A 24,969-nucleotide genomic window follows, 5' to 3' on the forward strand; every position below is an offset into this window, starting at 1 on the left:
GCACAGTCAAAAAATCAATTTTTTGCTGTTGCTAACGTTATACAGCAGGCTAGATCTGAGTTTGAAATAGTTTGGAGAATATCTCCTATGTTATACAGGCGTCATCCATAGTAAAAAAAAATATTTTGTTCGGTTAGTAACGTTATACAGCAAGCCGTATCTTACCTTGTCATTTAGTGCTGCTGAAATTCAGGTGTGTGAAGAGTTGTTGCAGAGGAAAAAATCTCATTTTGTTTTGCTAATGGCGTGCTTCTACTACAGTATCTGAGCAACATGAGTGGGAAAAAGAGAGGTTGTGGTGGAAGGGGGAATAGGCTTTGTGTTCAAGGTATACGTGGGGTAGGTAGTAATATTAATGAAAGCACTAGTGAACCAACACCGTCATGTCCTATCCAAAGACAACTGACAACTTGTTACTGGACAGGCTACTCCACTCCCTTTCTTTGGCAGACGCACAGCTATACATCTTGTTGATAAGGGCCAGAAAGAGCAGGTGCTCCAGTGGATGGCAAGCTCTGCTTCCAGTGGCCTCTCCTCTTCTTCCTCCACCTCAACATCACACACAGTACAGTCCACAGAGGTGGTACCCCAATTACCCTTGCTTCCCCCATGTCACAACTGTCCAAGTGCCCAACTGACTGTAGAGAACCACAGACGGGCGAGTCTGTAGAACTGTTCACCTATTCTATACCATGGGCATCAGAAGTATACTCCAAACATTCACAGAGTCAAGAAGAGGAGGAAAGCATGTACACTGATGCCCAAATTTTTTTTAGGTTGGATTCGGGGCAGGAAGGAGCAGGATCCGAGCTGGTTCCTGACCCTCGTCACGAAACGTTAACCGCAGGGGAAGGAGGTGATCCTGATGAAACTCAGATACCTGAGGCTCATGCGAACTGTACTGTGCTGTTAGGGCAACAAGAGAAGGGTCACTCTGAGGGCGAGGAATGGGATAACATATTGGATGATGATGAGGTTGAAGATCCTACTTGGTGTGAACCCAGAGTCACGCAGCCAAGTAGCTCATCTGAGGAGGTGGAGTTGGAAGACAAGGAGGTTACCTTCTGCCCTATGGCGCAGACACGGAGTGATGCAAGCACGAGGAGCACTTCATCCTTAGCCACAACTGTGGCTGTGGCCAGCAGCGCTCGCGGGTCTGCAGCTCTCAGGTGTGGCAAGGGTTGCCTAGCCTGGGCCTTTTTTGAGACCGCAAAGGATGAGCTAACTCATGTTATCTGCAAACTTTGCAAGAAAAAACTCAGTAGAGGGAAAAAGTGCAATAATTTGACTGCTACATGCATGAACCTACACATGTGCACACAACATGCATTACGCTGGGAATTTCACTGCGCTAAAATGCAGACCAGCGGACCTCAACAACCATCAGCTGCCCCATCAACCGCATCTGCTGCTTCTTCCTCCTCCTCTGTTCCCTTGCCAAGTATTGGCATGCAGGTCTCCCACTGCAGAACCTCTGCTTCTCTACCTGCTCCAGTCAGGCTGAGTGATAGCCCGTCAGCTGTAACGGAAGCAGACATGCATGCTGTGTTTTGTTCATCGAGCACACCACATGTGTCTCAATCCACCGTAACATGTCCCCCTGCACCTCACTCACGGTTCAGCAGTTTGTCCGTTTCACCGTACTCTGCCCTCTCTCAGCACTGCAGCCAGATCTTGGTCCCGCATTTGTGGTCACATAAAAGATTGTTTACTCACACACACGACAAAGCTAAGAGGTTGAACTCTACCATGTCCAATCTGTTGGCCATGGAAATGGTGGTGTCAGGCCCTATTTTTTTGAACTGTGAACATTCCTGTATGGCTATTTTTTTTACTGAGGAGCTAACCGGAGAACCTGGAGGAAACCCCCGCAAACACGGGGAGAACATACAAACTACTTGCAAATGTTGTCCTCTATCATCATAAAGGAGTTAACTCATTGTCTAGGAGACTGACCACCGCTGCGGTCTACCTTGAGAACATTGTGTTGAAGCTTGCAAGGTGTCACAGGTTTACCATGACAGAGAGGAGCCAGAAGACCGCAGCATCTGATTCCTCCCACTCCTGCGGTCATTAAAAAGAAGCTTTTCGCCTTCATATTAATCGGTGCAGGGGTTAATCTGCTCGGTTGTGAGCTCCTGGAAGTTTAACGTGATTTAGGCTCTCGACAGATTTGTCCCGTGCATCTCCCCTACTGTGATAACGCTGTACCCCAACACATCAGACTGTCGCAAACCGTGGAAACCTTGAAAAGGAAGCTGAAGACCCACTTCTTGTGACACGCATACAATCTGCGGTAAGCCTCGCTCCAGAATACCGCTGCATGACTAGCTGTACCCTGACCCACTGTACCCTCACACATCCCTTGTAGATTGTTTGTGCACCCTTGCGGGCATGGTCCTCTCTCCTCTTGTACCAATCAGTGACCCCTTTTGACATGTAAAGTGCCACAGAATAAATGTCGCTGTAATAGTAATAATAATTATAGTACTTGTACTCTGGGTCAATTGATGGCACTTTTCAGGTGTCTACCCCTAATGTGATGTGTTTTGGCAGCTTTTGAACCCATTTGAAGGTGTTGTGTATGCGTTTTTTTTTGCCCCTCATTGAATCCTATGGCGTTTGGTAATGCTCGGCGAATAAATCGGCGAATATCGCAAATTCGGCGATCGTATTTTGTATCGAATATTGAAAAATTCGTTCATCTCTAGCGCTGTTGCTTCACAAGCATCCAGCAACTAGAAGAGTTGACACAATCATAGGAGACAGGAAGTAGTTTGCTTCAGAAGCAACCAGCAACTAGAGGGGTTAACACAGTCACAGGAGACAGGGAGTGGTTAGCAGAGCCCCAGGGTATCTCACAGAAATCCAGGTAAGGGAACTGTAGTGAACAGGATTCAAAGAATGGGTGAAGCTGGGCTAAGATAAGAGACACTGTACTGATAGTTGAGGAATCCTATCATCGGACAGAAAGATAAGAGCTGCAAGGAATTGCCTTACAGGGATCATCTCCCTCACCCCCCCCCCTCCATCTCACTGGAGGATAAAGAATAATGTGTCTTTAATTGTGCCTTTGTGAAGGAAAAGCCTACTGTTGTTTATGGAAAGCCTGCTGCTCTAAAGGACGGCTGTTTTGTACTGATCGTGCAACTGCATTAAATATCATTGTTGAACTGTTTCTAAGGACTCTGTCAAGTGTGTCTGTGCCAGAGAGTCAATATCCCTTATGACTGAGAAAGCTGCAATTTATGGTCGCCCTGAGTAAGGCTATGTGCCCACGATGCAGAAATGCTCCGGATTTTTCCTGAGCGTTTCTGCACCTCCCTGGCAGAAAAAACGCATGCGGATTGTACATGCGTTTTTCCTGCCAGGGACAAGCGGAAGTGAAGTGTTTTTCACATGCATTTCCGCATGAGGGTTGTCAAGCGCTTTCCAAGCGATTTTAGTATCACTCGTATACAGTTTAACTTAACGTTTGCTGAAAAATCCACATTTATTTAATATGCAAATGAGGGTGCTTCAGCGCACCCTTGGCATGGCCTATGCCTTAGTGCACTATTATGCTCTAATATTTGCATATTGAAGCCAGTCCATTGTCTTGCATGACAGGGGCCCATTAAAAAAAGTGAGTGCTCCAAGTGACAGTGCAGATGCATGCACAATGTAGCTATGGGCGCACTCTGATGCGTAGATTCTGCCTGTCTGTGGTCACCGCTCAATGCACCTGTAAGTGTAGCTAGCATTTCAAAAAGGAGAGCACCATGTGAGGAGCACATGCTTTCTATTCACTTAAAAACCCCTCATCCTCGTCATTGAAGCCGCTCGAGCGGCAGACAAAAACAGGCAGGAACCAGGCATTAGAACGCAGCTGCAGCCACATTGTGGCATGGCCACATTAACACTTGGAGCCCCCTGATTTTAAGCAGCGCTCGCTCTTACCAATGAAGCACTGTCAATCAAGACAAGTGACTGGCTTTAATATGCAAATAGAAGGGCATAATGGTGCACCAAGGCATTGGCTGTGCCAAAGGTGCTTCAATGTGCCCTCATTTGCATAAATAATAAAAGAAAATGTTTCAATATTAAGTTAAACTTTATATACCAAGTATGATTTTTATAGGGGGTTTGTTCCATAAATGCATGTTTATGCAGTTTAATTGGTATTTAAGGCGTGACAGACACCCTTTAAATATCATCTTTCTCGGTAGCACATTGTCCTGTGAACACATGCTGCCAAGCTGTTAAAGATCGTATTGTGCAAAAAAAAGTGCAGTCTAAACAGGCTATTAAACGACTGACGATCTGCTTGATATAGCAGATCAGCGGTCGCTTAACCTGTATTTAGTCAACGTAAATGCACCCTTACATTTAGGTACTTTACAGCTCCTGATGCCATGATGACTTCACAACCAGAGCTAGTCTCTGCAGACCTCCAACTTCTCCAGTCTACTGTAGCACATACTGACATTGTCATTATAATGCCACCTGAATAAAAATAATCACACATGCTGTGCCCTAAATAAACCCTACATTGCGCCCCCAAATAAATAACTGCCCCTTTCCCTGAGCAAAAAATGATCCCATACTGTCCCTCTTATGGTACATGGCCTCCAGACTATCCCAAAATATTCCCATCACCCCATCCCTCCTTATGTACTATCACCTCCACACTGACCCCCCTTAGATACATCCTGACATTCACACCGTCCCCCCTTACAAATTGTGCCCACTGCACCTTCATCACTTATGAACTATGATCCCCACACTGTCCTTGCCCCATGCTGCTCTTTCTTCAAACTCTCAAGATACTCTCCTCCATACTGAGCCCATATTTTCCCTTCCATCATACTGAGCCCCCCATACTACTCCTTCTCCATACTGAGCTCGCCCCATGCTGCTGCCTTTTCCATACTGAGCCCACCTTACGCTGCCCCTTTTTCCATACTGTGCCCATCGCATGCTGCCCCCTTTTCCATACTGAGCCCACCGCATGCTGACCACTCTTCAAACTCTCTCCCTTATGCTGGCCTTCTCCATACTGCGACTACCCTGATCACTATGCATGAGCTGGAAGTCTCTTTTACAATGAAAGCCTATGGAGCCTCATTCTGAGGCTCTGTCGACTTACTTTGTAAATGTCACTTCTGGGTTACGCTGAGAGCAGTGTTACCTGGAGAGTCTGCAGATCAGTGACATCACGGAGAAGAGGAGAAGAATGGCACTGGATACCGGCGAGAGCGTCAGTAAGTGAGTATGTTAATACACTCACACTATATTACATGCATATTTACAATATGTTTTCATGTTTTGTTACATTCAATGAATAAAAAATGTAATGGAAGTGCTTCTGTAGAGTTCATATTGATAAATTCCTTATTTATTTATTTAGTCGTTAGATCGTAAATTGCAGCCGTTCACGTAAAGTCTTTAACAATAGTATAAAATATATTTAATGACAAATGCACATATTTATTATTATCTTAACACAAATATCTTCTGCTGCACTTCACAGACATCATCATCACTCACCAGAGGCCACTGTTCCATCTAATATCTGTGATTTTTATATTTAGGCTTTAGAAAGTAATGCTGCAAATGCTGTAGATACAAGAAACTAAAAGAAAATGTTGCTACCCACAAGTTATAATTCAGCAGATATGTATATACTTACAATTCCAGACTCATGTTTGGGTTTCACTACAATTGATGTTTTTTCTTTCTTTTGCTTATACACGTCTTCTGCTTCTTTCAACCTGAAAAAAAGAAGCTAAACTAAATCTGCAATTCTGTAATACATAACACCAATCAAGCACAAATTCATGTCACTCAGCATGTACACTATTTTTTACTGTTCAAAAATCAATGCAGGTGTGCCAAAGGATATAACTATTTATTGTTGCAACTAGTGATTAGCGAACGTGCTCGCCACTACTCGGTACTCGCCCGAGCATCACAGTGCTCGACAACCTCGGCGAGTATTTCCGGGTTGCTCGGGCGGGAGCTCAGGTCCCTGTCCTGCATGTTTGGCGCTCTTTAGAGAGCCAATGAACATGCAGGGATTGCATGCCACGCAGTGTAATGCAGTAGCCATGTTGGTTGTGTTGTAGCATTACAGTGATTAGCTCGCCACACAGCGTCATCGGGTCTATTTAAGACCAAGTGATGCTAGGCTCGTCACAGTCTACCACGGAAACAGGGTGGTAGAGTATGGAGTAGGGAGAGCTGCTGCTGAGTCAGGGAGAGATTTGCTTGTTTATAGTTAGTATAGGTATTTCACAGCATATCTATATATCCATCTGAACTAACAGTCCTTCTGAGGACTAATTCAGCTGCATATATTCAGTGGTGATAGCAGGAGTTAGGCAGGGTATGTGGCAGACTGCAGTGCATATAGCACGTTCTGTCTGCTGCTGCTGTTGTTACAGATATTTGTAGACATAGCACCAGGTATCAGGGCTATTTTTTTTTATCTTAATCCTGGTTATTTGCTTAAAAAGCAAGGCAGGCAGGGTATGTGGTAGACTGCAGTGCATATAGCACAAGACGGTCCATTGCACATTCTGACTGCTGCTGTTACAGAAATTTGCAGACATAGCCTATCTTAATCCTGATTATTTGCTTAAAAAGCAATCCAGAGTACGCCATTTTTCTGCTCCATTTGCTTGTTAGTGACGCGCCCCCTGGGCCTGTGCTGTGCAGGGGGATACCCGGAGCCGGATCGCTGGGGGTTGTAGTCTCCATGTGGCGGTGACCCGGTCCGTGGCTCAGGGTGGTCAAACCAGTGGCAGTCTATTTGTGTTGTAATAAGTGTCCGACTACGCCACCCGTGGATTGCGGTCAGTGGGGACTGCCGCTGCGCTGCAGACCGCTGAGGCTGATGTTATATGCGCAGCCAAGAATGGGATAACTCCCCACGGGAGAAGTATTGCCTCAGGGCAGCTAGAGTAGATGATGGTAGTGATGGTGTGAGCGTCCCAGTACTAATGGTGCTGGTGCGGCGATGAAACACAGAGACGTGTGGTTGCAGTTTCCAATGCTTTACTCACAGTTCTTTACTGGTCCTAGTCGCCTCGGTACCGGCGGTGACTGCCCAAGCCGTGCTGCGTCCACCAGGCAAGGGGCTCGACCAACTCCCAGGCAATTCCAGAGCGTGGCACAGGGCTCCCTTCCTTTCCTTTCTCTGGCCGTCCCCACCAGTGACCCACCTTTGTCCAGCTTCCTCGGGCCTTCTGTCGGCGAAACCTCTCTCCGGTTTCCCTGACCCTATGTGGTATGCTTTCCTGGTGGATGTAGTGAGGGGTCGCACCAAGATGTGGTCACAACCTCCGGTTTTGGCTGAGGATTAGTCGCCTCCACCAATTTGGGTTCCGGTACCCTGCTCTGCCAACCCTTCACCCGTTATCTCATGGGTTCTTAGGGTTCCTTCTTCACTCGTGTCTCTGGGCCTTTCTCTGTGTTCCTGTTCCTTGCTTCCTTTCTTACTGTCCTTTCTGTTCATTCTCCTTTCTCTCTCTCTCAGTCTCCAGCCTCCTGACAAGGCCTGCCTGCGGAGCAGAGCCCATGCAGGGGCTCTGCTTCCTGTCTTCTCCTCTCACTCTTGACTTCTTCTCTGCACTGCACACTGTTCTAAGATGGTGCCCACCTTATATACCTCCTTCTAACACCCGAGCCCAGGTGACTAGCAACCAATGGGCTCCTACCTATGCCCAGAGACCCACCCCTATCTGCCCCTACACCACTGGGTTTTCCTCCCCCTCCCCACTCCAGCCAGGAACAGATGCTGTCGTGCCTGCACTTCTGTCTAGTGGGAGCACCGTTGAGCTGTCCCTCGGAAATGGGGTGTGTATGGTGCATGCAGCTTACTGAGCCCTAGTCCACACTCCATCCTTACCCGGGAGTGGAATACCACACCTCTGGTTTGAGGTGCAATACCCCTGTAGCAGCCGAGCCCTCGGGGTGCTACATTAGCACTGCAGAATACAGCCAGATCTTTTCCATATAAGAGTGATAAAAATCCAGAAATTTGAACTGAAAAGGGAAAATATTGGCCTCCATTTCCATTGTGTGCCAGTGAAGCTATTCACACGAGGTTGCTGTCAAGAATAGTATTAGTAAACTACAGGCCTGCTATTTAAAACCGTGGTTCTCTGTCAGACGTATCACATATAACTGCGTTCCAAAATCAGCCATTTCTGGCTTCCATTTCCATTTTATTGCAGTGTGTCGGTGAAGCTATTCACACGAGGTTGCTGTGAAGAATAGTATTAGTAAACTACAGGCCCTAAATTTAAAATTGTGGTTCTCTGTCAGGTGCATCACATATAACTGCGTTCCAAATTCAGCCATTTGTAGTCAATAGTGATGGGCAAGCATTAAAATTCTCGGGTGCTTGATGTTCGGGTCGAGCAAATTGGAATGCTCGGGTGCTCGACCTGAGCAACGAGCCCAATGTAAGTCTATGGGAAACGTGAACATTTTTCAGGTGGCTCCCCCCCGGCGGTCTGCAGAGGGCCTAAAAATTGTCCAAATCGATGGGAACAGTGCTCAAATGATATGGGAACAGCATGGGGAAGACCCCTGGAAGCATTTCTGACTCCCAGGTCACTGCTGTGAACAACTTTGTCAGAGGTACTACGCCACTTTTAACGACTCACAATAAAGCATACAAAAACGAAACCAAAATGGATTTTCCTGGGAAATATGTTAAGGAACATCCTTTCCAGGGTAATGCCTCTTGTACATAAGGCAAAATAAATAACCAAAAACAAAAATACTCGTCCACAACTTGGGCTATGTTCACACGTAGCGTTTTTGATGCACTTTTGCATTGCTTTCAACCATGACAAATGTATTCACCGGGAAATGTCATTTTAACATTTTACAACCTTATCTGGCCATGAGGTGTGTGAGACATGATCAGACACATCTTGTTTCATTTATGAAGGAGGGACTCAAAGTCACAAAACTTAATTTTATAGGGCCATCAGGTGGCCTTTACTATTCTTAAACGGCCAGGAGTCGGCCTCGCTATTCTTAGAGAGCCATCAGCCGGCTATGCTTTGTTGTTCCCATTACTAAAAAGTGGGTCTCCTATACTGTCATTGCGAATGCAGTGAGTGGCAGGTCTGCCCAAAATTTGGACGCAACCCAATACCCCTTCGAAAATTTGGACGCACCTCAATACCCCTTTGAAGAGACTTAGAGGAGGGTCTCCTGAAAACAATGTTCCCATTATTAGGAAGTGGGTCTCCCATTGTGTTTGCCTATGCAGTGAATGCAAGGGCTGCCAAAAATTTGGAGGCACTCCAATGCCCCTTGGAAGAGACGTGGAGGTCAGAGGGCCTCCTGAAAACAATGTTCCCATTATTAGGAAGTGGGTCTCCCATTGAGTTTGCCTATGCAGTGAATGCAAGGGTTGCCAAAAATTTGGAGACAGTCCAATGCCCCTTGGAAGAGACGTGGAGGTCAGAGGGCCTCATGAAAACAATGTTCCCATTACTTGGAAGTGGTTCTCCCATTGTGTTGGCCTATGCAGTGAATGCAAGGGCTGCCAAAAATTGGGAGGCACTCCAATGCACCTTGGAAGAGACGTAGAGGGCCTCATGAAAAAATGTTCCCATTATTAGGAAGTGGGTCTCCCATTGTGTTGGCCTATGCAGTGAACGCAAGGGCTGCCAAAAATTGGGAAGCACTCCAATGCACCTTGGAAAAGATGTGGAGGAGGGTCTCATAAAAAAATGTTCCCATTAGAAAGGAGCGGGTCTCCTATACTTGTAATGCCCATGCACTAAGTGTATGGGCTGACAAACATTTACCCCTGGGGGGTATACATGAACAAGTGCTCGCTATGTGAGTTTGCATCGGGTACTCAGGTATGCACAATGTATCGCGGGTGCTGGAGTGACATGCCAGAGTCCCCGCCCGCATGTTTCACGGTTATTAGACACCCCAAAAAAAACATGCAGGAATCGCTCGTGCATGGCAGGCAATCCCCGCGCCAACCATGCAGGGAGGGGACTAGAGCTCCCACCGAGCAACCCTGGAAATACTCGGCGAGTGCCGAGAATCTCGAGCAGTGAGATGCTCGGGCAAGCACTGAGCAGTAGCGAGCATGCTCACTCATCACTACTAGTCAATGTGGAAAATATTGTCCTCCATTTATAGTTTGTAGCAGTGTGTCAGTGTACACCATTTTATAGCTCCATTTGCTTGTTTGCAGAATACATCCAGATTTTTTTTAGTTTAATTCATATTACTGTATTGTGGAAGCAGAAGAACTTTTTTCAATGATCAAATGCATGTGATCCATATGACTGCCATAATAATGTGGAGCGTGCCAAATATTCCACTCCATTTAAAGTCACCACCTGTGTTTTGTTGAACCAATTGACACTTGGTCGCTGACAAATACCATACTATTAGGTGACTGCCTGAAACCGTGGCCATCAAACTTTATCCCATATGACTGTCTTCATAATTCAGCAATTTTTGTGAGCGTGTCAAATATTACACTCCATTAAAAGTATTGCAGCTGTGGGTTCAAACCTATTCATAGTTGGCTGCTGACAAATAGCATATCTGTGAAAAATGTCGTCAGAGTATTACTTTTACAGACTGACAAAAAAGAACCATACAAAAAACAAGCTAAAATGGAAAAAATGTTAAGAACAATTCTTTCCAGGGTAATAACTTGTATATAAGGCCAAAGAAATAAAAAAAAATAAAGTTATAGACTGTGGAAGATATTTATGCGACCAGAATGAACAATCTGTAGTTGGTGATGATACCACCTAGCAATCAAGTCCTATCAGTTTAATTAAACACAGCTGGACTCCAATGAAGGAGTAGAACCATCTCAAGGAGGATCACAAGGAAATGGACAGCATATGACTTAAATATGAGTGTCTGAGCAAAGGGTCTGAATGCTTATGACCATGTGATATTTCAGTTTTTCTTTTTTAATAAATTTGCAAAAATTTCTACATTTCTGTTTTTTTCAGTCAAGATGGGGTGCAGAGTGTACATTAATGAGAAAAAAATGAACTTTTTAGAATTTACCAAATGGCTGCAATGAAACAAAGAGTGAAAAATTTAAAGGGGTCTGAATACTTTCCGTACCCACTGTACATATAGCTGGTATGCAGTAGAACGTAGAGTTCACCAAACTAGATTCCAAATGTAATTTGTAATTTTAATCACAAATATGATACAGCACAACTAAAACCATGCCATTTTTTGCTTATACATTCAGAAAGCAGTATTCTGCTCCATTTTTAAATAAATATATGGATAGAAACATGAAATTTACAGTCATGGCCAAAAGTTGAGACAAATACAAATATTGGTTTTCAAAAACGTTGCTGCATCAGTTTTTATAGTGACAATTTGAATTAACTTTAAATTGTATGAAGCATGATCGAATATATTGAAAAAAATAGCTGTCATTCCTTCGTATGGAAAATTAACTTCATCACAAACCTCAATTTTCACTGATTCTTACTTATTTCAGCCACAACTTGATCTGCTTACATAATTTCAGTGATCTTCTCAATAGCTCTGGAGAAACTGTTAATGATGTCAAGGCAGCTGATATAACCCTGTCCAGCTGATTGAATTCTAAAAGTAGACTGGTTGCTTTAAAAGAGAGAATTCATTGCATTCTTCTGTTAATCATGGTTACCTCTAAGGACTTAAATGCAGATTTCACTGCTTTGCCTCAAAAAAGTTTTACAGGCAAGGACATAACTGGGTTCACTTTATTTTTGGGTTAAATACATACGGCTTATCCAATAGAATACCCATTAAAAAATTACCTTTATTGAATTTTTTTAAAATTAGTCTCAAATAGCCCAAATAGCATTAAACCAGTGAAAAACGAATACAAATAAGTGTTGATAGTTACAAAATATAGTAGGCTACCTTGCCCTGATCCTGCCCTAATAGGTTTACTCGACCTGGCAGCGGAGGTTGGCACCCTCTTGAACGCTTCCAACGGCTGCCCCTCATGGCCCTGGTAATCCCTAACTAAGACCAATAAATATAACATAAGGCACAAACCCAATTGAGTCAGCTTCTATGGTTGGCAATAGCAAAACAGTGGACCAAGGCCCATCAGTGATATTTTCCACTCAAAGGGACACAACCAGTCATTTTCAGGGTATAGGTAGTTCTTATAGGATCAGGTAGTCACAGTGTTCCATATAGCACTAATTCGCTTGTCCCAAGATGGTTATTTTTTGTCTAAACCAAACATATCAAACACATAATACCACTTCTAAGTTGTAGGATCTTACGCTTTGCACTATCCGAGCAGCTGTGTATTTTACTAAGCAGTTACTGAATGGTATCTAATAATGTTACAGGGGTATTTGGGATTCCGTCATGGATGCTGGGATCTCATAACCTGGAAGTTAAGACCCAACTTTTTATGCAAAGTCAGGCTCTTACTTGGACATTAGGGAAACTACATCGGTTTTGTTAACAGATGGTATTTAAAAAATCATCCATCTGGGGCTGAACACTCTTATTAAATAAAAAGGACATTTTATTAGTTTAGGGGCTAACAGACTGCCTATTAGATTTTGGTGTACATATGACTTTTTGATTGCTTTTTATTCCATTTTTGGGAGGGGGGGGGGGGAGAAACACAATCTTGCCAAAATATTGGAAATTGTTCTTGGATTCAGTGAGACGTTGATCAAAATCTTACTTTTGAGCAATAGTTGTACTCATTTATCAGCGCTAGAGTTGAGCGAACCTTTCAAGGTTCGATTCGGTTCCGATCGACGAATTTCACGCTGTTCGCCAAACAGTCCATCAAACATATCTGAATCCCATTGCATTCAATGGGAGGCAGAACCAAACGCATACACAACACCTTCATAGGGACACAAAAGCTGCCAAAACAGCTCAAATTAGGGGCAGTCAACAGAATAAAGGGGCATCAATTGACCCACAGTACAAATTTTATAATGGCACAGCAGCAGTCAGCCATAGGCCATGCATGGGTATCAGTGTCTGGTTCTGGGCCAGCATTTATAGCTTTGAATTGAACTTCAAAGTAAGACTAGGTGGGTGAGGGATCGGTGTATGCCTGCTGTGCTGGGTGCTCTGATATCTCATGCAACAGCATTTAAGGATAGTAACCGAGGTAGTTGACTGAAAGTAAGTGCAGACCTGCCGATCTGGGAGCCCTACTGCTTTAGGTACATGAAGGAGACCCAACTTGGAGTTTCCACATTTCAAAAAATTAGGAGCAGACACCACCAAAGTGGCATCAATTTCACCAGAGTAGAAATAGTATAACGGGGACTGACACCCGTTCCACTACAGGAAACACACCAGATGGAGACCCAACCAGGAGTCTCCACATGTCAAAAAATTATTGATAACAACAGCAGCAGTAGCAACAGCAGGCACAGTAGCCACAACAAAGATGTCACAGACTGCAATAATGCAAGATCAATGCAGCACACTAAAAATTACACCATCGCCTAGTCTGCACAGTCTGCTATTGGGGTGCAAAAGTCCTTGGAGATCCATGACTAGTTCATCTTGATGAAAGTTAGGCAGTCTACACTTTCAGGGAACAGCCAGGTGCCCTTATCTGTCAGGACACCACCAGCAGCGTTGCCGGGCATGACAAAACCTCCAAGGCGTGACAGGCGAGCTCAGGCCACTCTTTCATTTTTGAAGATCAAAATGCAAAGGGGTCCAAACCCTCTCTGATGGCACTGAAATTGAGCTCGAGATACTCCTGCACCATCCTCTCCAGTCCTTCACTATGTGTCAGACTTGTACTTTGTTGTGGTGGTACACAGGTTGGTCTAAAAAATGTGTTAAACAACTCACAGAAATTGCTTCTGCTACATACACTAATGCTTCTAATGTTTTAGCATTGACAAATTGAAGTTACCGGAATTTGAAATCTACAATTGCGATGCACACTCTGTGCCTCACAGCTGACTTGGGGAAAACCACTCTTAAGGTTGTCTACAAGCATGTTTCAATACTCCAGCATGCGCGCGTCCCTTTCCAGGGTGGGAAGCATCTGGCAAAATGTACTCTTGTATCATGGATCTAACAGAGTGGCAACCCAGTAGTCAGCAATATTTCTAATCCTAACAATATTGTGATCTTGATGCAGATAGTGCAGCCAGAAGGCGCTCAGTGTCAGGCTCTTCCATGAGGTCCAAGTACATGGTGTGTTTGTTGTGGGGTAACAATGAAGCTTGCTTCCTCCGTCCCCTCCTGCCAACCACGGACAACAGAGAGGGCATCATTATAATTTTTATCTTCTGACTGTTCCTTGCCCATCACCTGTTCCTCCATTTGTTCCTCGGCTTCTGCACTTTCACTAACAGTTTGTGTGGTACCTCGAGCCCCCCTCGATCGCTGTAATCCAACCTCTCTTGGCACCCGCCGTGTGATGACAATGTGGAACTTAGAGACATTGTTATCCCTTCCACATCCTCCTCTGCTTCCTCCTCTTAATCTGGAACCACCACCTCCTCCCGCAGACTATTCAAAGTGGATCCAGCATGTTGATGACCGGAATAGTGATGCTGATGATGGCACTGTCAGCACTAACCATCTTAGTAGCCATTTCAAAGCTGTGCAGGAGGGTGCAGAGGTCCTTCATCTGTGCCCACTCAGCAAACGTGATTTGTACCACGCCTGTACTGCGTTGACCCATGCTATGCAAAATTAGATACTGCGTCAGGGCTCATTGCTGCTGCCAGAGTCACTGCAACATGTGCAGAGTGGAATTCCATCATGTCGGCACATCTGATGAAGGCTTACCGAAACGGCTGTCGGGGCGGGTGCGCTAAGGTCTGTCAGTGTGTTCCTGTAGGGCCATTCAAGGTATATTGTATATGGTTACCTATATGATGTTGTCCAACATACAGATATGATATTAGCATTGTTCTGATCTCAGTACCATGCGGTGCTACTAATACACTGTTCATGTCTGCAGGACGTTACACTTGGCTATAATATATATTTCATTCATTGTATAATTATTATGTTTCAGACATTTTAGCGCACTTCTTTTAACAATATTCCACATGCACATGCCCTTCCTCCCCCTACTGTGACCTGTGTATAATTAGCAAAAGTTTATTAAATATTTAATTCAACAATATTTTTGACCACTATATCGTCCTTTTTTCTGTTTTTCCGTGTCGGCACATCGTATATCAACCGGTATGGCCAAAGACCTCTGTAGCGAAGCAAGTTGATGATCTGTGGCGCCCCTGAGGGTTCAGTCGCCACAGAGGTACTGCATCTCACCCAGAGGTGTGGTATCCCACTCTCAGGTAAGGATAGAGTGCTGCCCGGGACCCTAACACCTGCATCCAACACATCCACTTCAGTAGGGCAGGGCGAGATTGCTTCTAAGGAAGAGCATAGTCCCTGGTTGGAGTGGAGGGGAACCGAGCGAGGGGGAACCATGTAGTGGGTGTGGGTGGAGGAAGAAGATTAGGGGAGCATGTGAAAGGAAGCTGTATAAAAAGGGGAGCCATCTTAGAAGGACAAGTCAGTCAGAGGAGGAAAGTGAAAGGAGCAGAGGCTCTGCAGGAGCTCTGCTCCGGAGGCAGGCCTAGTGAAAGGCCCAGGAGAAGGAGAGAAGAGAGGAGAGGGAGCAGGAGAAAGGCTCCAGGAACAGAAGGGATCCCAGGGGTACGGGAAGTGCTGGAGGCCACCCGTATGCCCGAATCTGCCAGGCGGTGGAGGGATCGAGCCGCAGAGGGGACCGGTCCCTAAACTAGTGGAGAACTACAAGGCTCAGCTAGGAACTGGAGGCTGCTGTACTTGCAAGGTGCAGTGGCCACAACCGCAATTATATCGCTGAAAAGGTGGCCACAGATGGTCCAGGGGACAGCAGGTCGCCCGACAAGACCCGAGGCAACCAAATTGGGACACTGATTGCGAGGCGCAGGGCAGGGGGGCAAGAGCCAGCGCAGGAAGACGACTGAGGAAGGCACATAGAAAGGGGTCCTGTCAGGCACTCTTGAACTACCTGAGGGATTGCTGAACCCCTGCCTGGTGAACGCAGCACGACGTGGGAGGTTGTAGTCCGGAACCTGTAACCTGAGGAACTTAAGAACTGTGAGTAAACTCGGAAGACTGCACCCCACTGTCTCTGTGATTATTATCTGCGCCATCACCCCTGCACTACAACGCCCAGCACAGCCTATAACATCTACACTGCCCCGGAGCTAAGCTCTGCCTGTGGAGAGCAGAACCAACCTTGTTGCACTAACATCAGCTCCAGAGGTTCTGCACCGCAGCGGCGGCTCCACATAGCCGCATACCACAGGTGGTGTCGCGAACTTTATTAATCCCCTGTAATATCCCCTTTTGATTGACCGCACTGGGTCACGGACCAGGTCACCACCACTGTGACATCTCCCCTAGCGACGACCGGCCCGGCACCGAGTACCCCACGGCCCAGGGGGCGCGTCAGATCCACGAGGTGCAAACGGTGGAAGTGAGCACACCACGACCGTGCTTTCTGCAGCAGCGCATGAAGGGGAAAGTGGTGGAGAAATTGCTGTACCATCAGGTTGAGGATGTGAGCCATGCAAGGCACGTGTGTGAGGTTGCCCTGGAGTAGGACTGCCACCAGGTTCGCACGGTTATCACATGTCCTTCCCTGGCTCCAGGTTCAGGGAGACAGCCATTGCTCAAACTCGGTCTGGATAGCTGTCCACAACTCTTGAGCTGTATGACTGTGATCTCCAAGGCATATTAATTTTAACACTTCCGGATTATAGTGAGCCCTAGCTGCGCAGTACGGATGTGGGAGGATTCTCTCTGCGCTGTTGGAATGCGAGTGCCCAGTCAGTGAGATGTAACGCCCCTGGTCATGCTTGCTCGTCCAGGTGTCAGTGGTGAAATGCACCCTGTCAGACATAGATTTTTTTCAAGGAATGGGTGATGTTGTCTGTGACATGCTAGTGTAGCGCATGTACAGCTTTCTTTGAGAAGTAATGGCGACTGGGCAATTGGTACTGGGGGACTGCGACAGCCATTAGCTTTTGGAAACAGTCTGTATCCATCAGGCGGAAAGGCAGCATTTCCACGGCCAACAAATTGGAGATGGTGGAGTTCAAGCTCTTAGCTTTGGCATCTGTAGGAGGAAACAATCTTTCACGTGACCACAACTGCGGGACCGAGGGTTGGCTGCTGTACTGAGAGAGGGTGGAGTAGGGTGAACACAACAAACTGCTGGATTGTGAGTGAGGTGTAGGTGGAGATGATACGGTGGATTGAGAAAGATGTGGTGTGCTCGGTGAAACAAAAACAGCAGGCATGTCCATTTCCGTAACAGCTGACAGGCTCTCACTTATCCTGACTGGAGCAGGTAAACAAGTGGAGGTTCTGCGGCCGGCGGGCCTGTGTAAGAACACTTGGCACGGTGATGGAGGAGGAATAAGCAGCAGATGCGGTTGATGGGGTGGCTGGTAATTGATGAGGCATGCTAGTCCACATTTTAACAGAGTGAGATTCCCAGACTAATGCTTGTTGATTGCGCATGTGCCAGTTCATGCATGTAGCAGTCAAATTATTGCAATTTTTGCCTCTAGTGAGTCTTTTTTTGCAAAGTTGGCAGATAACGCGAGTTGGGTCATACTTTGCGGTCTCGAAAAAAGCCCTGGCTAGTCAACCCTTGCTGCCCCTGCGAACTGCAGACACGACTGCTGTTGGCCACAGCCACAGTTGTGGAAAAATGCAAGAGCGCAATAGGGTCTTATCCAATTAATAAATGTTACATAAGTATTAAAAACTGCTCACCTAGTAGGGTTGTGTGGGACACAACACCTATAAAGCCTGGACTCCAAATGCTACTGCTTCCTATGGATACAGTTAGGTCCATATATATTTGGACAGAGACAACATTTTTCTAATATATCAACCAAGTACTAGAAATGAACATTTTATTTACAATTATTTAATCTGTCCAATTAATTTTGGTCCCTTTAAAAACAGGGTGGCACATGTTAAAGAGCTGAAACTCTTAAGCCCTTCATCCAATTTTAATGTGGATACCCTCAAATGAAAGCTGAAAGTCTGAACTTCAACAACATCTGAATTGTTTTGTTTAAAATTCATTGTGGTAATGTCTTGAACCAAAATTAGAAAAATGTTGTCTCTGTCCAAATATATATGGACCTAACTATATGTCAAAGTTGTGGCTGAGGATGCAGTGTCTGTTGTGGCTGCATCACTCCGTGTCTGTGCAGGAGGCCGCAACGTAACCTTGTCTTCCTCTTCCTAAACAGTGTAACATCACTGGCGGCGTGCCGGCATGGCTTTCCATCTCCCCCATGCAAGGCCGTCAACTTACCCACCAGTTCAGGCTGCGCACTGTATTCCTCTGTCAGCTGTGTGCATGTTTCTTGTCTGCATGTTTAGGGCGGCGGCGCCAGCATTTCCTGATTCTTAAAAGAACAGTGTGCAGTCACTGGGTACTTGAGGCACTTCCGCCCAGTGGGAGGTGCCCGAGCAACACTATCTTTCAGTGTGTTTTGTGCAACTGCTGAGTTGCCAGGTCCTGTCCTGTATCTTACCTGTTTCTGCCATCCTGGGGGAAGAGTACCCAGGCCTGTATCTTGCCTGTTTCTGCCACTCTGGGGGCTGGGTACCCAGGCCTGTACCTGTGTCCTGTATCTATCCTGTTCCGCCACCCTGGGGCTGTGTACCCAGGCCTGTTACCTGTACCTGTGACTTCTATTCTATTTCCGCCACCCTGGTGGCTGAATGTCCAGGCCCGTACCTGTATCTCGTTCCTGTGTCAGTTCCTGTCTGATATGTGTCCTAGTCCGTTACTTGTTTACCTCTTCGTCCGTTCCTTCCCTTTACCTCTTGTGTCTGTTCCAGTACCTTTCTCATATCCTGCAATGTCTGTACCAGAACATATCTCCTACCTGTCATCTCTGTACTTCAGTTTGTGAGAGTGTTCACTCACTACTTCATAGTAAGTACCCTGTGTGAATCTAGCTCTGTCTGTCCCGTTTCCCTGTCCCTGTACTTATCCTCGGCACTCTTGCTATTCTTCTGTGCTTTCCTGTACTTGTCTGTTCCTTGTGAACAGAGCCTTGTCCCGCTCGGCCGTGCTCTGCTCTGTTCCCGTCTGCACCTGTGGCTCTGCTCCATTCCCGTCTGCATCTGCGGCTCTGCTAAGTTGCCATCAACACCTGCGGCTCTGCTCCTGTATCCCAATCTGTACTGGTCCCTATCCAGTCGGTCTACCAGTTTGTTTGTATACCAGCCATGCCTGAGAGTACCTGCCTCCCTGTATACCAGCCCTGCCTGACAGTACTTGCCTGCCTATCTGTATTCTCGCTGGACCCATCACACCTGCCAGAGCTTATCTACACATCACCCGAACCTGCCAGTACATGCATACCCCGGTGTGGGTCACCAGCTGTGTGACTGGGGTCTGCCCTGGAGTAGCACCTAGGCCACCTACCTCGTCCCTCCTCAGATCGCGGAGTCGTTAAGCCGCCGTGTGTCCGGGGTCGAATCTGGCAAGGTCCCTAGTCACACCCCTTCAGCCACTCCTCAGTTCGTGGCCCAGTGGGACCACAAACCACGCTCACGCCAAATTGTCTGGGCGTCAGCGTAACACACTTCCTTAGGTGAGCTACTCAGCTGCGTGCCTTACACCAAGTGGGATCTACAATCTCATTGTCATCCTTTCTGTTCTCCCACTCCTCACCCTGACAGTCACCCTCCTCCTCTTCCTGTCCTGACAGCACAGTACAGTTCGCGTGTGCCTCAAGTATCTGAGTCTTATCAGGTTCACCTCACCCTGGGAATTAGCGTCTGGTGACAAGGGACAGGATTCTGTTTGGACCCTACTTAGTCCAGCCCCAGATCCAGGACAAAAACAATTTTGGACATCGGTGCAGATAGTTTCCTCGAGTCTGTGAATCTTTGGAGCAAACCTCTGATGCACATGGCATACAATGTGTGAACCGCTCTGCAGACTCGTCCGTCTGTGGTTCCCTTCAGTCAGTTGGCTGGTTGGAGAGTTGTGACAAGGGGCTAAACAAGGGTAATTGGGGTGTCGCCTCTGAGGACTGTACTGTGTGTGATGTTGAGGTGGAAGAGGAGGAGAGGCCACTTGATGCAGCGCTTGCCATCCACTGCAGCACATTCTGGCCCTCATCTACAAGGCGTACCGCTGTGCGGCTGCCAAAGAAAGGAAGTGGAGTAGCCCGTCCAGTAACAGAAGTTGTCAGTTGTCTTTGAATAGGACGTGATGGTATTTGCTCAGCAGAGCTTTCACTAACCTTACCAGCTACCCCACGTACACCAAACCTATTTCTACCATGTCCTCGCTTTTTCCCACTCATGTTGGATGTATCCTTCCCCTCTTTTAACCAGCTGTTTCAGAACCCTAGGCTCAGACCTGTCAATCACCTGTCACAAAATTACCAATCAGTATTTATTTTCTCAGATTGTTGTTGCTCCAGCCAAACTAAAATTTATATTTTTAATGTGAACGCCTGGATGGAGCAGAAAATCAGCACAAAACAATTACAAGCTCAGATGTGGCCTGGTTTCTGTAGCACGGTAGTACCAGAAAAAAAATATATTTTCTAATGTGGAGCAGAATCTCAGTACAAAACAATTACTGTTACGAATCGTGGTTCTGTGCTCCCATCTGGTAATGGAGCAGGTCCGGAACTGCGCTGCTCCAGTCACAAGCGCTGCCATTGTCCTGACCCTGGAGGCGGAGTTACCACTCGTGCAGGGAAACTGTTCCAATCTTGTAGAGCGTCAAGTTCTGGAGTTGTGGGATGCGTAAGAATGCGGGAAGCCGTGTCCCCCACTGATTTCTCTGCCCGGGGAAGATGGGATGCTGTCTTCCCCAGTTGCCAAGCAACATAGGAAGCTGCTTTGTTTAGCAATAAGCAATGGTGGGATTTTGTCCAGCCTGCTGTTGAAGCTAGGAGCGAATGGCTGTCTGGGGATGATTGGGAGGTAATCAAGACCTGATCACTTGACTGGCTATATAATCCTGCTTCCCTGCTCAGTCCTATGCTATGGTTTATTCTAGTGTGGCATAAACCAACAGTTAGTTCATGAAAATAAACACAGCCCGCTGGGCAAAACAGGAATACAAAGCAAAATGGTAACACAAAGAACACAGTCCTTATAGTAGCAGGGATCCACCTGCTGAGAGTTCAGCAACTCCACATGGTTCAGGAACAAACACAAGCTCCCTTCTGGAGCTAGCTTCTCCAGACACTGAACTCTGAATGCCTTAGCTGGCACACACCCGGAGGAGGAGATATGGTGAATGGCCTCCTGCCCTTCACAATGGCCATTCACAAAAAACACTCCCTTTTACAAATGGACATAACCCCTCTCAGCAAATAATATGTTGGAGAAAACTTAATGGTTTTAATTCACTGAATTCATACCTCCCTTCTAACACTCTGTCAGTGACTTTGTCACAAATCCCCCCCCCTCTGCCCAAAGCCAAGGGTTTTGGTACCTTCACTCGCTAAACAGGGAATTCTGGACAAGGCATCTGCATTTGTGTGTAGTTTCCTGGGCCTGTTGTCTACATGAAAATTAAAGTCTTGAAGTGCTAGAAACCACTTTGTTACCCCGGAATTCTTTCCCTCATCCATCTCAGGGGTGCATGGTCTGAAACAAGCCTGAATTTTCGGCATAACAGATGGTAATTGAGACACTAAGATACTCATTTGTTGGCCATGGACTCCTTCTCTATGATAGCATAGTTCTTTTAACAGGAAGAGTTTAGTACTCAGGAACAGGACTGGATGTTCATCATCCATCTATTTCCTGGGACAACACAGCTCCCAAACTGACCTCGGAGGCGTCCGTCTGCATCACAAACTCCTTTGTGAAGTCAGGTGTGACTATGACCGGCTGTTTACATAAGGCGAGCTTCAACTCCTGGAATGCCATCTCCGCTTCCGAGGACCATTTGGCCATCGATGTCTTCATGTCCTTAAGAAAATCAGTCAAGGGGGCGGCTATAATGGCGAAATTTGGTATAAATCGCCGATAATACCCCACAATTCCCAGAAACGCAGGAACTTGCTTCATGGAGTTCGGTTGCTGCCAGTTTTGGATAGCTTCCACCTCATTTACTTGCGGCTTTATTTCCGACAATGTAGCCCAAGTACTTTGCCTCTTCCTTCCCGATGGCGCACTTCTTTTGGTTTATCATAAACCCTGCCTTCCTTAGTGCATCCAGTACTGCCTGAACCTTCTGTAAATGACTTCCCCGAATCCGGGCTGAATATTACGATGTTATCCAGGTAAGCTGCAGCGTACTTCTTGTGAGAGACTAGGATCCGGTCCATGGCCCTCTGGAAGGTAGATGGGGCTTCCTGAAGACCGAATGGCATCCTGGTGTACTGAAAGCACCTGTCAGGAGTAGAGAAGGCAGTCTTCTCCTTGACACTTGGGGACAGGAGAATCTGCCAGTACCCTTTCGTTAGGTCCAGGGTGGTGATATCTGGCTGACTCTAGCCTCTTAATAAGCCCATCGATGTGGGGCATCAAATACGCATCAAATTTTGACATCTCATTCAGTTTCCTGTAGTCATTACAGAATCGCCATTCTGCATCTGGCTTCGGCACCAGGACAATGGGGCTGGACCAGCAGCTCTGTGACTTCTCGATGACGCCCAGGCTCAACATTCTCTTCACCTCTTTAGAGATCACCTCGTGGCAGTCTTCAGGAATCCGATACGGCCTTTGATTCACTCTCACATGCGGTTCTGTCAAGATTTCATGTACGACCACCTGTGTACAACCTGGCAGCTCTGAAAACAGATCTCAGTTCCGCTGAAGCAGCTCTCGGCACTGTTGCTTCTGGGCCGGTGATAGTGTCTCTGCCACTGTGACATCCTCGACTCGGGCTTTCGGATGGGGCCCCTGGCACTTAGCTTCCACCGGCTCCTTGTCATGCCAAGGCTTGAGCATGTTAACATGGTTCATCTGATACAGCTTCCTTCTTCCTGGTTGGTGTACCTTGTAGTTGATGTCACTCAACTTTTCGACCACCTCATATGGCCCTTGCCACTTAGCCAGGAATTTACTTTCAACTGTGCGGATCAACACCAACACCCGATCTCCAGGGCTAAAGTGCCTCAGTCTCGCCAACCGATTGTAGACCCTTGCCTGGGCCTCTTATGCTTGAAGGAGGCTCTCTCTTACAATCGGCATTACCCTCGCGATCTGATCTTGCATCTGGGCCACATGCCCGATGACACTCTGGTGGGGCGTTACCTCGGCTTCCCAGGTCTCTTTCGCAAAGTCCAATAGTCTCCGAGGGTGCCGTCCATAAAGCAACTCGAAGAGTGAGAACCCCGTAGAGGCTTGGGGAACTTCCCTAATGGAGAATAGCAGGTAGGGGAGTAGGCAATCCCAGTCTCGGCCATCCTTCTCCATGACCTTTTTAAGCATAGACTTTAGGGTCTTGTTGAACCTCTCCACCAGGATGTCTATCTGCGGATGGTACACAGATGTCCGGAGTTGGGTAATTTTTAGAGCTTTACACAACTCCCTCATCACTTTCGACATGAATGGAGTTCCTTGGTCAGTCAGGATCTCATTTGGCAGGCCGGGTTGGGAGAAAATATGGACTAGTTCATGCGCTATACTCCGGGCAGAGGAATTTCTCAATGGTTCCTTCTCTGGGCACCGTGTTGCGTAGTCCAGCACCAACAGGATGCATTGGTGACCCCTAGCGGACTTAACTAAAGGCCCTACCAGATCCATAGCAATTCGATCAGACAGAACCTCTATAATGGGACAAGGGGACTACGGAAGTGGGACACAGGAGCAATAATTAAACACCTCCCGGTGACACCCAGGCCAGTAAAACCTTTGACGGACCTGCTCTTGGGTTTTGTCTACACCCAGATGCCCCCCCAAGACATGAGAATGGGCTAGGTCTAGTACCCTACGCCTATAGGGACCTGGTACCAACAGCTGCTGTAACACTTCCCCTCTCTGTTTAGTGACCCGATATAGCAAATCCTCATTTGCTGCAAAATAAGGAGACCTGGTGTCAGCCCCCTGCTCTTGGGCGACCCCATTTATCAGTCACATTGTCCCATGCCCCTTTTAACGTAAGGTCCTCCATCTGAGCAGTCTCAAAATTCCTTACCAATTCTGGAATCTCATCCTCATGGGTCACTGTCTCGTCCTTGTCACCAGCAAGGACACACAGGGGGAACTCATCCACCTCTGGCTGTAATGGGGATTCTTCATGAACGATCCGGCTCTGGTCTCAGCTAGTGGGAACTCCCGCCTTTCCCCACAAGTTCCAGAACAGCCAGAAGTCCTGCCTGATTATGACTGGGTGTAACAAATCTCTGACTACCCCGAACTCATGGGACTCAGTACCCCGGTTCGTTTTTATACTCACTTGAGTGAGAGGGTAGTCCTTGGCATCCCCGTGGATACAGCGGATGCACACGTGCTTCCCAGGGATCAACTGGAAGTGAAGTGTGACCCTTACTAGAGTCACCAAACTCTCTGAGTCCAAAAGTCCTTACACCAGTACCGCATTTATGGTCACTGTATATGACTGTGGCCCCTCATTGGGCTGATTGTCCACACTGTAGGCAGGGTATGCGTAGTATGAGCACCGCCTCCCAATGCTGCAGTCCATCTGGTCAGAGGATATAGGACAATAGGTGGCTATGTGTCCAGGCCTGCAGCATCTCCAACAGATCAAGTCTTTCCCAGTGGCTTTTGGCAGACCCTCAGCAACCCCTTGGGACCTTGGACTTCACCCAGTGGTGGCTCTAATACCCCTCTTTTGGGACTTGGGCTCCCTCTGGATTCCCCAGTATGGGGATGCAGCACCTCCCGGCTTCCTTAGGGACCTCTCTACCACCTGGTACCTTTCTACGAGGCCGACCAGGTCATCTGCATTCCAGGGGTCTCCCTGCGCAACCC

The 24,969-nt window shown here is 46.9% G+C and overlaps 1 protein-coding gene across 2 annotated transcripts in view; it reads right to left on the bottom strand.

The window, feature by feature from the left end:
- Positions 1–24,969, bottom strand: part of FMN2 (formin 2) — an 872,215-nt gene that overhangs the window by 68,857 nt on the left and 778,389 nt on the right. For both annotated transcript variants that reach the window (XM_073671454.1, XM_073671453.1), the window contains one exon: positions 5,672–5,753. In XM_073671454.1, coding sequence (XP_073527555.1) covers positions 5,672–5,753 — 82 coding nt within the window. The remainder of the gene's footprint in view (positions 1–5,671; positions 5,754–24,969) is intronic.

This window comes from Phyllobates terribilis, unplaced genomic scaffold (genome assembly GCF_046119375.1).
Source record: "Phyllobates terribilis strain yellow unplaced genomic scaffold, ASM4611937v1 Scaffold_3__8_contigs__length_932513732, whole genome shotgun sequence".
Taxonomy (NCBI): Eukaryota; Metazoa; Chordata; class Amphibia; order Anura; family Dendrobatidae; genus Phyllobates; species Phyllobates terribilis.